The 11,352-nt window shown below is 41.9% G+C and overlaps 1 protein-coding gene across 1 annotated transcript in view; it reads left to right on the top strand.

The window, feature by feature from the left end:
• The first annotated feature begins 7,052 nt into the window (after positions 1 to 7,052).
• Positions 7,053 to 11,352, top strand: part of blk (BLK proto-oncogene, Src family tyrosine kinase) — an 8,068-nt gene continuing 3,768 nt past the window's right edge. The window contains exons 1-10 of the mRNA XM_061746400.1: positions 7,053 to 7,228; positions 8,199 to 8,285; positions 8,405 to 8,501; positions 8,613 to 8,643; positions 9,001 to 9,094; positions 9,190 to 9,288; positions 9,394 to 9,497; positions 9,578 to 9,727; positions 10,149 to 10,301; positions 10,394 to 10,573. Of these exons, the coding sequence (XP_061602384.1) occupies positions 8,406 to 8,501; positions 8,613 to 8,643; positions 9,001 to 9,094; positions 9,190 to 9,288; positions 9,394 to 9,497; positions 9,578 to 9,727; positions 10,149 to 10,301; positions 10,394 to 10,573 (907 nt within the window). The 5' untranslated portion in view covers positions 7,053 to 7,228; positions 8,199 to 8,285; position 8,405. The remainder of the gene's footprint in view (positions 7,229 to 8,198; positions 8,286 to 8,404; positions 8,502 to 8,612; positions 8,644 to 9,000; positions 9,095 to 9,189; positions 9,289 to 9,393; positions 9,498 to 9,577; positions 9,728 to 10,148; positions 10,302 to 10,393; positions 10,574 to 11,352) is intronic.

The following is an 11,352-nucleotide window of genomic DNA, read 5'->3' as shown; positions in this document are numbered from 1 at the left end:
ACGTAGAAAACATGCTTGTGTTTTTGCGCAGCAACCACACAGATTCTTTTGCCGGAGTCTGAAGTTTTATCTATGGACGCAGCACCGCAAACCAGCGGATTGAATCGTGGTGGGGAATCCTTAGGAAACAAAGTGCACAGTTTTGGATCAACGTTTTCCAAACAAGATGACGGCTACTTCTCTGGTGATTTCTTGGATAGGAGCCTGATCCAATTCTGCTTCCTAATAATAATGACTTGGATTTATATAGCGCCCTTCTAGGCACCCAAAGCGCTTTACAGAAATCATTATTCATTCATACACATTCTCACCAGTTGTGGTAAACTACGTTTGTAGCCACAGCTGCCCTGGGGCAGACTGCCATATCGCGCCTAACGGCCCCTCCGACCACCACCAACATTCATACACATTCAAACACATTCACACGGGGCAAGGAGGGTAAGGTGTCTTGCCCAAGGACACTACGACAGCAAACTGGGACAGAGCGGGATTCGAACCGCCGACCTTCCGATCATTGGACGACCCGCTCTACCACCTGATCTACTGCCGCCCCAAACCTAAACCTTGTTCAGGTACGCATGCAAAATCATTATGTCGGTACCCCTGTCATTCTCTCCTTCATTCACCTGTACCGATTTAGAGAAAGGTTAATAGGAAAAGGAGGGGATAACATGATTTTTCTCTTTGCTTTACTTTACTTTTACTTGTAGAGGTGGATTTTCGCAGTGTGGTGTAAGAACACACACACATACGCACACACACACACACACACACACACACACACACACACACACACACACACACACACACACACACACACACACACACACACACACACACACACACACACACACACACACACACACACACACACACACACACATTGTTTTAAGTGCACTGGTGTAGGCCACTGCTCACGGCGAGGGTTGCTAAGACTATCCAACAATTAGCAAACTAAATAGCCTATAAATGAACTGACATATTGGCATTCCTCCAACAACAAAAGCATTTATACTTGTATGTATAGCCTATTTCTATATGGACAGTATAGCCTATTGTATGTATGATGAATTAAACTTCAGCTTGTGTCTAATATTTTGTTTTTATTCAGGATGAACTTGACGAAAGATAAGAGCAAAGGCAGCTGATGGTGTGATTGGAGGTCGTCCGATTTTGATGTACACACTTCCAGGCACGTACGGCGCAGAGGACAATCTCAAGCCCATAGACATGGATGAATTGGCCCTTTATAGGGAGGAGTGCACCCCCAAAAGCCAATATACATGTGATGAAACTGTATTTGATCTCTGCTGTCTTCTGATGCAGGAAAAGGGATGGGATGCTCCAACAGATGAATTTTCCACTGCTGAACTGTACACCTTATTAAGAACTGAAATACTGCAAAGTGTCTGAGGGTGGACAATTCTCTCTGCAGAAAGGAGAATCATTTGTACTGTACAATATAAAAGGACTGTCTCAGGAAATTTGAATATTGTGATGACACACACACACACACACACACACACACACACACACACACACACACACACACACACACACACACACACACACACACACACACACACACACACACACACACACACACATGACTTTCAGCAGCAACAAGTTGATGTGACAATAACAGCCCATTGAATAGATTTGAGATGGAACTGTCAGAGCAAATTCTTTTTTTTTTTTTTTTTTGAGAGCGCTCCTGCACCCCCACCCGGATTGCGCCCTGGGCAGTCGCCCATATTGCCCATAGCAAAAACCAGCCCTGCATAAAACATTAATAAAATCCAGCTTAGCTAGCTTTGCTCAGTTTTCTCCTTGGATGCCACACTGTCAAGAAACGAATGGGTCACATGATGACCCAATGCTTTGTCCATTGTTGTATACAGTCTATGGACATGCATGTTTCAGCAGCTCCTGGATCATGTCAGATGAGCAAGTTAGAGGCAGCCCCTTGGTCTAAAATCAACTTCTAAAATCAACAGTTATATCAGCAGGTTCAAATGTCATCATTCTAATAAAAGTCTTTTTATTGTAAGTAGAATGCAACTTTGTCAACAGAGGAGGCAAGGTGGCAAGCTGTCTTTAACAAAGAATTTCAACTCCTCATTTGCATCAGTTTCCAAAAGGGATATCATAGCTGGATGCATCTGACATTTGTATTAAAGTCTTTCACAGGAATGTTTGATTCACTGATATTTAATCCTCAAATCTTCTGGAAAAGAAAGAGTTTTGGAGGAAGCACCTGCTTGCTGCCCGTTGACAGTAGTTTCCACCGTAAACACTGGAAGAGTGAGGAACGTCATCCGGAGCACAATAATAAGGGGTTTTCCCGCAGCCATGTTTACCTCAGAGCAACCTGCCGCAGGAGCAGCTGCAGACACTTGTTTCCAACCACTGAACAGCCGAGCCCCTCAGCACACAAGTCCCCCGAACCAAGTGTGGCAGATTTAACTTTTTGGTATTAAAAGAAAGAAAAAAGGAAAACTATAATATGATGAATAGCCATGCCGAACAGAAGCATCATATATATTTTTACGTGTGCCACTGTTTTTCTTCTCCGGTGCTGACAGTTTCATGCAGACCAAAGCAAGCCCTGCTCGACTAAGAAGCGCGTGTTGGATGCATCGCAGGAACACAATTGTTCCTTGCTTGACACTTTGTCATTTTATGACAAATATAGAAGAATAAAAAAACCCTCTCTCACCTCATGTGTGACAGAGGATAGAAATGGTTCCCACACTGACAGGAAGTCAAAGAGGGGCCTCTTGTGATGCAAAGGGGGATCAAAATTGTGCACGTGTGCCTTTGTGTGTGTGTGTTTCTGAGAGTGATTGAGCACTTTCAGAAACAGAGAGTGTGAATAAATCAGACTTAAGATAAACTTTGAATTGAACTGGGCGCACAGCTTCCTTTGCATGTTCTATTTCACGCAGGACACTCGCATACATACACACCTACATGCACACACACACACGCAAAAGCTCATACGCACACGTAGAGTGCATGCAGTGCACACTCACATTAATAATGGGAATTGAGAACAGCTATTGGCACCATGTGGGCCATTGGCACTGAGTTGGTCAGAAGTGCATTTACCAGAAGAGACCCACGCTCCCTTTCTTTCCCACTGTTGTTCAGGTTATCCTGTGGGGCCACTTATGACCCTTCTACAGGCAGGATGCAATGTCTGGGGACCCCAGCAGAGCTGTACACAAGCATCCGCCAAGCCCTGGGAAGAAAACAAGGGCTGATGGAAAACTAGAAGAAAAGGAGTATAAAGAGAAACAGCAGTTAGTAGCCAGGACATACTCAATGACACTCACTATGCACCTGCAGCCTGTGTGTGCAAGTGTGTGACTGTGTGTGTGTGTGTGTGTGTGGATGAAGTGAGGCTGTTCCGTCAGAGAACTACAGCGCAGCACGGTCCCCACACACAGCACAGGTGGTCCAAACAAAAACCTGTGAAGTGTTGCCCAGAGAGTAATATCCCCATGTTGTGTGTTGTATAAATCCCCCCATAGGAAACAAACACTTCCGGTGCTGCAAGATTTATTGTTCCCTGCACTTACAGGTTACAGTATAATGTGAATGATGTCATTCTTACAAAGATCTCTGATTCACTCCTCATAACACTCTAGCAATGAAAAGGGCAGATTAAATAGTCACGATCACGGCCAGATACATCAAGGACATGTCGTGTGGTGTTTATTGTTAACCTCACTGAAGAAGAGGGGTGAATTCCCACCTCGGTGCATTGTCTGGTGAGAAAAGGAAAGACCTGGTTAACTGCGTTGTATGGTGTGAAAATTCAAACCTATTGTTATACTTTGATAGATTGACCGTATATGAGCTTGCAACCCCCCCCCCCCAAATGTGACTGTCACATCTGCACACCTTCCCCTCCACCACTTATAGACAAGAACAGTACACAATGAAAACCCCCCCCCCCCAGCGCAAAACTCTTTTAAATGTTCACGTAGGTTGCTGTGGATTATTATGAATGGAATAAAGTGAGAGGGAAGTTGATAAAGGGAAAAACGTGGACCAACCTTTAAGAGAGCCATGGATTAAAACGTGACTGTTTACCCCCTCTTGTGTCAAAACGGAGGAACATCAGCAAGTAATATGAGCTTGCATCAGAAGTTAAGACAATATGGAATTAAACAAAAATATGCTCTTAAAGTTAAAGAAAGCTTTAACCACTTTGCGCAGTGGCTATTCTTTTCGACATTTAAAATGTATTCTAGCATTTAGGATACCGCTACATGATGAACGCTGTCGGTTCTTATTTTCTCCCACTTTTTTTTTAAACAAAACTTTATTGAACATATACAAACACCCAAGGAGGATAATGGACAAATATCAATTTAAATCCAATATGAAAAGAAAGGAAAATAAAAATAAAGAATTAAAAGGTGCATATGAATAAAAAAATAAATTAAGCATTAAGATTAACATAATGGAGCATAGAAAAAGAGAGGAATTATTAAATTAGAATAACAAATAACGAGCATGTCTAGACTTATTTTACTTATTTTCTCCCACATACCTCTTTAAGGGTTCAAACCTTAATGCGGTATAATGTGAATGATACTTTGTTTTTCTTTTTAGATAATCATTTTTTTTTATTCAGACATTCTCTTCCAGTTCTCCCTCCATCTTTTTTTTTACCCGCTTTATCCTTTGCAGGGTCTTGGGGCTTCCAGTTCTCTTTCCTTTCAATATTTCAATTATGTTAGTAGAGATCTGGATCCCATTTTTGCTCCTCCAGTGCTCAGTTTTTCATGGAAACCAGTTTGGCACCAAATCATAATCCCAATCACCTGTTGACATGACATGACAACTTTTGGGATTAAACTCCTCCTGAACCAACTTTGAGGGAATGTGCTACAGGCCTGAAATGTAATAATGGATGTATGTTAACAAATGAAAATATTACGGGTTTATATGATCTATTCATGACCAAGTTTTACTTGTATGTGCACTTTTCATGTCATTGCTGCTACTGAAGAGTATACACTTGGGGGCACGGTGGCACAGCTGGTAGTGCAGCCGTCTCACAGCAAGAAGGTACTGGGTTTAATTCCCGCCGGGCTGAACATGCAACAGTCCTGGGCTATACATGCCCCCTCTGGCCAGCCGGGGCCAGATGGGGTGGGGAGGATCCGGCTGGAATAACGTAATCCTTCCACACGCTACGTCTGGCCAGAGAATCACCACCCTGTCTGGTGAAAAGAAGCGGCCTGCTCACTCCTCAGGTTTAGAAGGAGACCTGAGCTCAGTGCAGGGTTGGTAGAGGATGGCAATGCCCAGGACTGTCACTTAGGTAGGAGCACTGGGTGATGAAAAATGGGGAAAAAAAATCAGAGATAAAAAAAAAGAGTATGCCCTTATACAAAATGAATTATACAATTTCAAATGTATTTTGATTATACAGTATTCTGTCTTTTCTTTACAAAACTGACAGTAAGGTAAACTTGCTTGGCAAGCTACGGCTTACACAACGCAACGGGAAAACATTTGTTTTCAGTAGGACGCATCACTCTCGAAGTCGATAGTTTGCACACTGCCAAAACAGCCCCTCTAAAGATAAGCCTAATATAGTTAAATTTAGTCAACATGGCCTCAGTTCAAACAAAAATATCTTTACCGACAAAAATTCTTAAATTTAGTAAAATTGTCTAAAATAGTTGTCTAATTTTCTTCCCCTCGTAAGTTATCACATATGGTACGGTGATGAAAACTTTATTATGGGCACATCAAAACGAGACGCTACAGTTAATATGCTGCCAATAATACGACATCAGTTATTACACCAGCAGCAAAACGATGAGCTCAGTGTTGGCCTTCCATCCTATTTCTTCTTTTGCTCTCACCAATGAGTAAAATCCATCTAAGATTTATCCATAACCAGCCCTTTGATTGGTCACTCTCTCTTTTTCTCTTCCTCATGTCCTCCGATGTGCTCTTCTTTGGTCTCTTCGGCATCTCTGCCAGGAGGAACGTATTGAGACCAGAGAGCCAGCAAGCTCCTTACACTCAAGCAGAGGGGCTGGTGCAGGTGTGAGACGTGTTGACATAATGTACGTGTTCTCAGGCTGGACTACAAAGTCCACTGTGTCAGTGGCGGGTGGTCCCACTTACCTAAACCTAAGTCAATGAAACATCAGAAGCAGCAGAATTCTCTGCAGTGTTGCTTTAACTTTAACTTTTTAGTAATCCACTATGACACACTGCAACCTTTATTTCTTGTCTGTCCATCTTTAATTTCTCATTATAAACTCTACTCTATTACTTTATAATGCATTTAAAAAAAAACTTTTTTTTTGTTTAACTGTCTTGCACATGAAATGTTCTATACAAATAAACTTTCCTTGCCTTGCCTTGCCTGAAGGGATTATCATATATTTCAATTGTTCATGTTTAAATGTAATCTTTGCATGTGCACAGATGCAGTTTCCAGTCATGTGTGAAGGCAAATACTCCTCAATGATTGCATTTCAGCTGCATCCAGTCCCTCTTGTGGTGAGAGTGCTCCTTGCTTTACAGTAGAGTGCAGCGTGCACTGGCTTTTGCTGAGCTGAGTAGTTGAACTGGGGCAGTAAACAGCACAGACCACTTGAGGAACTAAGTGTGTCATGAAAGCATGGCAGTGTATGTTATTTAACCACAGCTCTACTACCCACCTAGACGTGGTGCTTTACAACACCAGCAGGTTTCCACTGAACAAGTCATTTCGAATGCAAGCATGCCGACACATTTTTACATACATTTTGCACCTTTATCAATATTTATTGCATTCATGTTCAGCTGAGTAACAAATAGAAGCTCAACCAGCAGGAGATATTTGGGCTGCTTTAGTTAGGGGATGTGCCACGGTGGTTAGTGAAGGAATTAACGGACTAAATAAACAGGCTACATGCTCAACTGCCCCCATTCCCTTAAGGGTCTAAATGTGTGTGTGTGTGTTTTCTGTGGTCTCAGAAAATGTCTATGTGTGTGTATGACAGTGAGACAGAGACAGAGAGAGACACAGAGAGAGAGAGAGAGAGAGAGAGAGAAAGAGAAAGAGGGAAGGAGACAGTAACAGTGAGATAGAAACTTTCCGTGTCAGCATGAGAGAGTAAGAGTGACACACTGTATTCACCAAGGAAACTCAAGACATTTTACATCTGGGCGACTTCTGAGGACGCAGGCCGGGAACAGACTCAAGGTATTTATTTTCTTAATGATGACAAGACACATTTATTACACCGTAAAACAATGTGATATAACCGGGAGGCAAAAAGAATTTCAATCTAGCGTGAATAAGTCTGGATGAATGCGCCCCCATCACTATCATGACTGTAGATAAAAAGAAACTAAATCAAGTGGTGCTGAAAGAATGAAAGATAGTTCTCCAAATAATCACTTTTTTTGATATGTGAAGACATCAAGAACTAACTTAACTTTTAGTCATAATATTAACTTTGTTCTTTTTTAAGACCTCATCTTAAATTGAAATAACAGTGCTGTCTATTTATGGTGTAATTAAGGTGTTATTATTTCTTAACGTCCTGGGTACAGTCCTCTAACATATTACACATACTTACTTACAATATAACTTAATGGTCACAGTAAAAAATAATGTGTGAGGTCTATGAAGGTCTGGTTGTGCTGGACGCAGGTGTTGCCATCCTGGCTTTTGCATGAAAGGCCATAAACTTTAACTTCCGTGACAAACAGTGAAGCCTTTTAGTTGTCAATTATTCCCCTATTGGAAAGTTGAATTTAAGCCTTCCGATTGTTTTTTGAAGGTTTCATTAACTGAGATTCAGAGCAACGTTTTTATGATTTATCTGACATAAAAAAATTGGATTCCAAGCAACTTACTAAACAGCTTTAGGTATTTTAATAAAGAGCACCAAAAGCACATATGCAATCAAAAACATGACGCTTTCACACTAAAGCAGAAAAATCAAGTCAAGCATCAGCTTCTTAATCCGTTATTTTAAGTGCTTCATGTTCCTGTTTTTAACTCTGACAATAAAGCTATATCATGCAAATCGTAGTCATCATATTTTCCACAAGCAGTTATGACAGTCAACGTGTTAATTGGGAGGGCTTATTACCAACACAAAAGACATAAAGAGTCTCAGTAACTTTAAGCTCACCATTTTGATTGAGTTTGACATATTTTTCAGCAGCGGGAATGATGTCAAAGAGCGGGATCTGCAGTCGGAGGAGAGGCGACTGAAGACAGCTACAAGTGAAGCTCATCGGTTTATCAGGTAAATGGGGCTCATTATGGGTGAGAGGCATGTTACTGAGCAAGTAATGCAATATTTGATTAGTTATTCTTGGTAATTGCAAGAAATTTAGCTGAAGTAGTTTCCTACTGAACACACAGGATGGGCTGCTCCTGCAGTGGCCCGAAACAAACCAAAAATGACGGCTTTTACAAAGGAAAACCCAACTCCGAGGCATCGCATTCCTCATACAACGTAGTAAGTTGAAGTACAAAGCAGAGTCATGTTGTCTTGGTTGTGAAATGGTCTAAATGACAGACTGCAAAATAGCAATAACATATCTTTCTTCTGTTTTTTTTTCGTTCTTAGGCGAGAAGTGGAAACACCTATATAAATAAGGGTAATCACAAAACAGTTTGCATGTATCTAACTTTCCACTGGAAAGTAACAGGCCCGCTTTAATGCGGCCAACAAGACATTAGCAGCAAGACGAAGTTTGAGTTTGTGATTGAAATCTTAGCTAGTTTCCTCTGTTCTCCTCTGGGGATAAGATAAGATGGCGAACACGAGAAAGTCATTTAGACATCACAGGGGGCTTAGGGCCTCACATAAAAACACTGTGAAGCTACACTGGTATGCAGTTGGATGCCAGTATAGCTGGACCTCCCACATAAAATATTCAAAGGGGATACTTTTAGCAGTGTATAAAGAGTATTGTTCTTGAACTCACTTGTTTTTGTGCTCTACGATCCGTCAGATGAAATCCTGTACGTGGCACAGCATGACTTTAAAGCGACCAACGACACCGATCTGCCTTTCAAAAAGGGAGACGCGCTCAAAGTTTTGCAAGAGTAGGTGTCGTCCCAGTCCCGGCACCAGTGAAATATCTCAGAGCTTTTAACCCGGGGAGGCAAAATGATATGGGATTTTTTTGTCTTGTTTATAGAAATGGAGAATGGTGGCTCGCTAAATCACTGATCAACGGGCAAGAGGGTTTCATACCGTCTAATTACGTAGCCAGAGCAGATACACTGGAGGTGGAGAAGTGAGTGATGATTTAAAATATACAAAACACATATGAGCAAATGAAATAATGAGTAAATGGTATTAAGTGTGGGCTTTTTTTCTTTTTTTTTGTTGTCTCTTGCAGGTGGTTTTTCAAGGACTTAAGCAGAAAGGAAACTGAAAGACTGCTTCTCGCTCCTGGAAACAAACCAGGAACATTTCTGGTTCGAGAAAGTGAGACCTCTAAAGGTGAGTCTGTGTCCAGTTTAAACAATCAGAGAAAAAAAAAGGATTAAAACCGGCGTGTAACTGTAAATATCCTCCCTTAGGGTCCTTCTCGCTGTCAGTCAGAGATCATGATCCACAACAAGGAGATGTGGTAAAACACTACAAGATCCGCTGTCTGGACAAAGGTGGCTACTACATCTCCCCCTCCAACACATTCCCGTCCCTACAAGAACTCGTCAACTACTACAGCCGTGAGTATTCAGCACATGCAGGCCTTCGTGCTTCGAAATATTTCCTGAGCAGAGTCTATATATCACATATAACGTGTTGATTTGGCATGAATGAATTATAACACACCTCTACCCAATTTAAATTAAAAGAGGAAATAGTACATTTGTGTTGCATATTGTATTTCCTGTGGGAGGGGAGTTACAGTCTTTCCACATCTGTTTCTGTACCACAAAACAAAATGCCAAATGTAGTACATGGCCGCCAAACCGGCAGGGACTTATAAAAAAGAAGTGAATGTAAGTGTTTGCAAGACTGCTTTCAATATTAATTTATGGAAACAGGAACTGCACTACATAAGAATCTAAACTTAGCGCAACGAACAAAGGTGGAGTGGAACATTTGTTGTTTGTTAAAACTTGAATGAATCGTGTTTGTGTTCAGGCACAGCAGATGGGTTGTGTCAGCGGCTGCATGGTCCTTGTAAGCAGAAGACCCCTCAGCAGCCATGGGCGCAGGACGAATGGGAGATTCCCAGAGAGACCCTGAAGATGGTTAAGAAACTGGGGGCCGGGCAGTTTGGAGAAGTGTGGATGGGTAAGAGAGAGCTACCTCTGTGGTGCTTGAGGGAACCCTGTGAACCAAAACAGTGTAGTGGACCCATCATCCTGTTTGAATCCCTACCGCAGGTTACTACAAGAACACCCAGAAGGTCGCTGTTAAGACCTTGAAGGAAGGAACGATGGGGCCGGAGGCCTTCCTTCAGGAAGCCAACCTGATGAAGCAGCTGCAGCATGAGCGGCTGGTGCGACTCCATGCTGTGGTCACCAGGGAGCCCATCCTCATTGTGACTGAGTTCATGGTTAATGGTAAGTGAAACAGAGGGGGTACGGTTAGCAGATGAGAGATAACGTGTATGACTCGTGCTGTATGTTCGGAAAATTCATGCATGAGCGTTTGCAAATAATTACCAGCAATTGTGTCTTGTTTTCTCAAAACTTTTTTAAGTTTGTAGTGATCCTAAATAGTCCAAAAATGTCAAGCTTAAACCACATAGCCTAAACCTTAGAACACTGACTAATGACGTGACCATTGGGAGGTAGCTCACGCAGGCAACCAGAGCCCCGTTTTATGCTGCTTTTAATCCGCAGCATGGTTGTTCCTACTACTCCGTTACATTGATGGGTCTATTTAAGGAACAAGGGGTACTCATCTCCTCTAACAGGTCTTCTAATGTCACCCGCCCTTTAAGCTTGCTGCTCAAAGTCCCACCTCCTCCCCCAGTTTCCAACTGTAGATTTTATTTCTGTGAAGGGGGAGGTTAATATGTCTATGCTTAATAGGATGGAATCAGATTGGAACCTAGATATCAAATCCCAAGTATTTTCTTATTAAGAAAGCATTAGAAATCCTCACTGCAAGAGTTGACTAGCGAAACTATAGTTTGATTTAGTAAAAGCACTTCATTAGAACCATCACAAGCAAGTAGATCAAAAATAAGGCGCTGCTCTGTAAAAGGTTGTTGTTAAAAGGTAACAATCAATTTGAAATGAATGGTACCTGGTCTTAGCCAATAAAAGAAGGCTCCTGGACAGGAGCCGAGCTAAATGTGGAGTGAGGTTATGCCTTGTACACATAAAACACGATG

This window comes from Cololabis saira, chromosome 18 (genome assembly GCF_033807715.1).
Source record: "Cololabis saira isolate AMF1-May2022 chromosome 18, fColSai1.1, whole genome shotgun sequence".
Taxonomy (NCBI): domain Eukaryota; kingdom Metazoa; phylum Chordata; class Actinopteri; order Beloniformes; family Belonidae; genus Cololabis; species Cololabis saira.
The sequence above is the reverse complement of the archived record's forward strand: the minus strand, read 5'-3'. Positions and strand labels throughout refer to the sequence as shown.